The 4,419-nt window shown below is 44.3% G+C and overlaps 2 protein-coding genes across 2 annotated transcripts; both read left to right on the forward strand.

Annotated features, from left to right (window-relative positions):
- The first annotated feature begins 412 nt into the window (after positions 1–412).
- LOC114283146 (uncharacterized) lies at positions 413–1,159 on the forward strand. Its single transcript, XM_028225977.2, has one exon. It carries the CDS (start codon positions 413–415, stop codon positions 1,157–1,159), a length of 747 nt encoding a protein of 248 aa, XP_028081778.2.
- Positions 1,160–1,731: 572 nt separating this feature from the next.
- LOC145821868 (uncharacterized) lies at positions 1,732–3,659 on the forward strand. The gene is made up of 3 exons (XM_082918442.1): positions 1,732–2,327; positions 2,535–2,746; positions 3,139–3,659. The coding sequence occupies exons 1-3, from the start codon at positions 1,732–1,734 to the stop codon at positions 3,657–3,659; spliced, it is 1,329 nt and encodes a 442-aa protein (XP_082774568.1).
- Positions 3,660–4,419: the final 760 nt, after the last annotated feature.

The following is a 4,419-nucleotide window of genomic DNA, read 5'->3' on the forward strand; positions in this document are numbered from 1 at the left end:
GCCTACCCTATAGAGGTGTCGTCTGAACACAATCCCCCCTCACCAACGTACACCCCCTGCTCTCCGAACCAAGCCACTGACTCCGCTGAGGAAGATCCAGAAGAAGACTTTGATTGGTCGGGAAACAAGAACTAGTTCGAGAAATAGTAAAGCTAGACTTTTGTAAGATCCGCTGATGGGATCCTTAGAATAAGACAGCCTGAACTTTGTAATGCGTAGATGCCCTTTAAATGTAACTCCGAATAGGAGCCCTTTTGGAATGATGCCTATTATAATATACGAATGATGTGTTGATCTATGTTGTTGACTGTTATTTGTTTTAGTACACTCTAAGGAAACTGAACTTTCATTTCAAATCTAAATAGTAAGATTTTCTAAGACTGGAACCAACTCACCACGTGCCATGAACAGAATGGTGGACATGCGCGCTAATGACTATGCCGGAACTAGCAACAACGCACGAAACCGCCCCAGAAACCAACGCGGACCCGTCCCCACAGGGGCTGACATTCTCAATAATCTAGGACATCAAATTTTGGAGGGATTAGGGCAAGTAAGGAACAATCGGCAGAATGAGAGGACTCGACTCTTTTTTGAGTTTCGAAAGCAAAGGCCTCCAAAGTTCACTGGTGTGCCGGACCCAAAGGTAGCTGAAAACTGGCTTCGGCAGATAGAGAAAATGCTAGACACCATGGGCATAACCGAGGCCGCTGATAGAATAGCTTTGGCAGTATTTGAGCTTGATGATGAGGCTGACCATTGGTGGGAGTTAATCAAGAGCACTCGTGACGTAGCGAGCCTATCATGGAACCAGTTCAGGGAACTGTTCCTAAATAAATATTTTCCAAATACAGTCCGTCGAGAGCGAGTCAAGGAATTCCAAAACCTGGAACAAGGAAACATGACCGTGACCCAGTATGCTGCAAAATTTGAAGAACTAGCCCATTACGCAACTAGATATGTAGCAAATGATGAAGAGAAGGCAAGGATGTTCGAGTGGGGGTTGGACCTTACAATCAGGGAAAGAGTTCTTCCGCAACGACTCCCCACATTTGCTGAGGTGCTGGATACGACGTTAGAGTCTGAGAGAGAAGTAACAGACGCTAGAAAGGCTTGGAACAAGAGAAGAGGGCTCAGAGGAACCCAAAAGGAAACATGACGCCAAAGCCCTACTCCAGACCATAACCACAACAGCAATAGATCTAGAGAGGAGGCTATCAACAAAGGCCGACGGGACAAATCCAGTGCTTTCATTGCCAACAATTAGGGCACAAATAGAGCGAATGCCCCCAACTCCCTCTATCTAGGTACCAAGGAGGAGGTTCCGGAGCAAATGCCCAGGCATTAGGTCGGCAGAAGCCTTGGACGAACAAGACAGGATCGACTGGACTGCAGTACCAGAAGAATGGGGAAACTCAAAACACCAAGACTAGTGGCAACCAGAAGGCAACCGGCAGAGTCTTTGCCTTGCAAGAGGAAGAAGCATACCCGTTTGTTATTGAGGGTAATTTAGTATTATACAATTCTTGGGTGCATGTTTTATTTGATACTGGTGCATCACATTCCTTTATATCCTCTGCTTGCGCTCAGTCATTAGGACTTGTATGTGAACCCTTAGAAACTGCCTTAAATGTAATGTCACCTACGGGAGGATGCATTCAGATAGGATTGATCTGTAAGGACTGTAAGCTAGGAATGTCAAACCTACACTTAACGTGTGACCTTTGTGTCATGGAAATGTCAGACTTCAATATTATTTTGGGCATGGATTGGTTGTCTGCCCACCGAGCAGTGATCAACTGTCATCAGAGGAAAGTGGTAGCTCACACACTAGATGGAACTCGTTTCCAGTTTAAGGGGGATAGACAAGACCCCATGGCTTCAACAAAACATAGGACGCAGTGGAGCGATCAAATTGCGGGTAGGATAGCAAGTCTGATTTTGAATGAGGAAGGCCAAGAAGAATTAGAACTTCCACGCATAGTATGTGAATATGCAGATGTATTTCCTACGGAGTTAACAGGATTGCCACCAACCCAGAAAGTAGATTTGAGCATCGAGCTACAACCTGGAACCACCCCAGCAGAATTACGAGAATTGAAGACACAACTACAGGAATTGCTCGAGAGAGGATTCATTAGGCCGAGTATTTCTCCATGGGGAGCACCCGTGTTGGTCGTTAAGAAGAAGGATGGGTCGTTGAGGCTATGCATAGATTACCGTCGACTTAATCGAGCCACGATTAAAAACCGATACCCACTCCCAAGAATTGATGACCTTTTTGACCAACTTAGAGGCTCCGGGTGCTATTCAAAGATCGATCTCAGGTTAGGTTACCATCAACTACGAGTCAAGGAGGAGGACATACCAAAAACTGCCTTTCATACTAGATATGGCCACTATGAGTTCGTAGTAATGCCCTTCGGACTAACCAATGCACCGGCAGTATTCATGAGCCTAATGAATAAGATCTTTAGACCATACCTCGATCAGTTTGTGGTAGTATTTATTGATGACATCTTGGTATATTCAAGATCTAAAGAAGAGCATGAGCAACATTTAAGGACTGCCCTTCAAGTTGTTAGGGATAATCGGTTATATGCCAAGGCAAGAAAATGTGAGTTCCGGTTGAATGAAGTAAAATTCTTAGGGCATATAGTATCAGAGAATGGGATTGTGGTGGATCCAAACAAGGTGGAGGCAGTATTAGACTGGAAACAACCAAAAACTGTGTCAGAAATTCACAGTTTCTTAGGATTGGCCGGTTATTACCGGAGGTTCATCCAAGATTTCTCCAAACTAGCCAAACCAATGACTCGTTTGACGCAAAAAGGAGTAAAGTATGAGTGGGATGAAGCTTGCGAAAAATCCTTTCAAGAGTTAAATAAGAGGTTAACTAGTGCACCAATTTTGACCATCCCAAAACGAGAAGTGAGGTATACTGTGTATTGCGATGCGTCTAAAGAAGGGTTAGGGTGCGTGCTCATGCAGAATAGAAAGGTAGTCAGGTATGGATCTAGGCAGTTGAAACCTCATGAGCGTAACTACCCAACACATGACCTGGAGTTAGCAGACGTAGTTTTGCCCTAAAGCAATGGCGACATTACCTATATGGGGAACCATTCGAGATTTTCACAGATCACAAGAGTTTGAAGTATCTATTTACACAGAAGGACCTCAACTTGAGACAGAGACAATGGATGGAGTATCTTGAGGATTTCCAGTTCACTCTCTCATATCATTCTGGTAAAGCCAATGTAGTAGCAGATGCTCTCAGTCGTAAGAGCAGAGGGATGATGGCTAGGATCTCCATCAAAGAGTTGGATATGGTTAAGACATTCAATGAGTTCAGGATCCAAATAGAATCTCAAGATGCAAACGAATATCTTAGTGCACAGAAGGTGATGCCTAAGTTGATGAATGAGATCATGGAGGCCCAGAAGCACGATCAAGAGGTAGCTTATATCAAGGGACGTCTGGAATCAGGAGAACCCATGCTCAACTGGGAAATTCATCCCGATGAGAGTTTAAGATACCGAGGTAGATTGTTTGTACCAGGTGACGAGTTACTTCAAGAAAAGGTACTTAAGGAATGTCATCATTCTGTATTTGCAGTACATCCAGGAGGGACTAAAATGTACCAAGATTTAAAGAGGTAGTATTGGTGGAATGGAATTAAGAAGGAGGTGGCTAAATTTGTGGCAAAATGTCTAACATGCCAACAAGTGAAGGCGGAGCATCAAAAACCAGGGGGAATGTTGCAACCTCTACCAATAGTCGAATGAAAGTGGGAGTACGTGACAATGGACTTTGTGACAGGTTTGCCTAAGTCACCTAGAGGGCGCAATGCTATATGGGTAATAGTGGATCGCCTCGCCAAGTCAGCACATTTCTTACCTTATAGGATGACTGACACTTTAGAATCCATGTGTAGGCTCTACATTGGAGAGATCATTCGACTACATGGAATTCCAGTATTTATTGTGTCAGACCGTGATCCTCGGTTCACCTCTCGATTCTGGGGAAGCTTGCAGGAAGCTCTTGGTACTGAGTTATGTTTTAGCATCGCCTTTCACCCGCAGACGGATAGACAATCTGAACGCACCATCCAGACACTCGAAGATATGTTGAGAGCGTGTGTAATGGATTTTCAAGGAAGTTGGGAACGACACCTACCCCTAACTGAGTTCGCCTATAACAATAGCTTCCAAGCTAGCATTGGTATTGCACCCTTTGAAGCATTATATGGACGACCATGTAGATCGCCGATTTGTTGGGTGGAAGTGGGAGATGCAAATCTGATAGGACCCGAACTTGTTCTAGAAACTACTAAGAAGGTCAAATTGATCCGACAACTGTTAAAGAGTGCTCAAGACCGTCAGAAGAACTATGCAGATAGGAGGATAAGGCCATTGATAT

The sequence above is a fragment of the Camellia sinensis genome, chromosome 3 (genome assembly GCF_055761805.1).
Source record: "Camellia sinensis isolate YWXY chromosome 3, ASM5576180v1, whole genome shotgun sequence".
Lineage (NCBI taxonomy): Eukaryota > Viridiplantae > Streptophyta > Magnoliopsida > Ericales > Theaceae > Camellia > Camellia sinensis.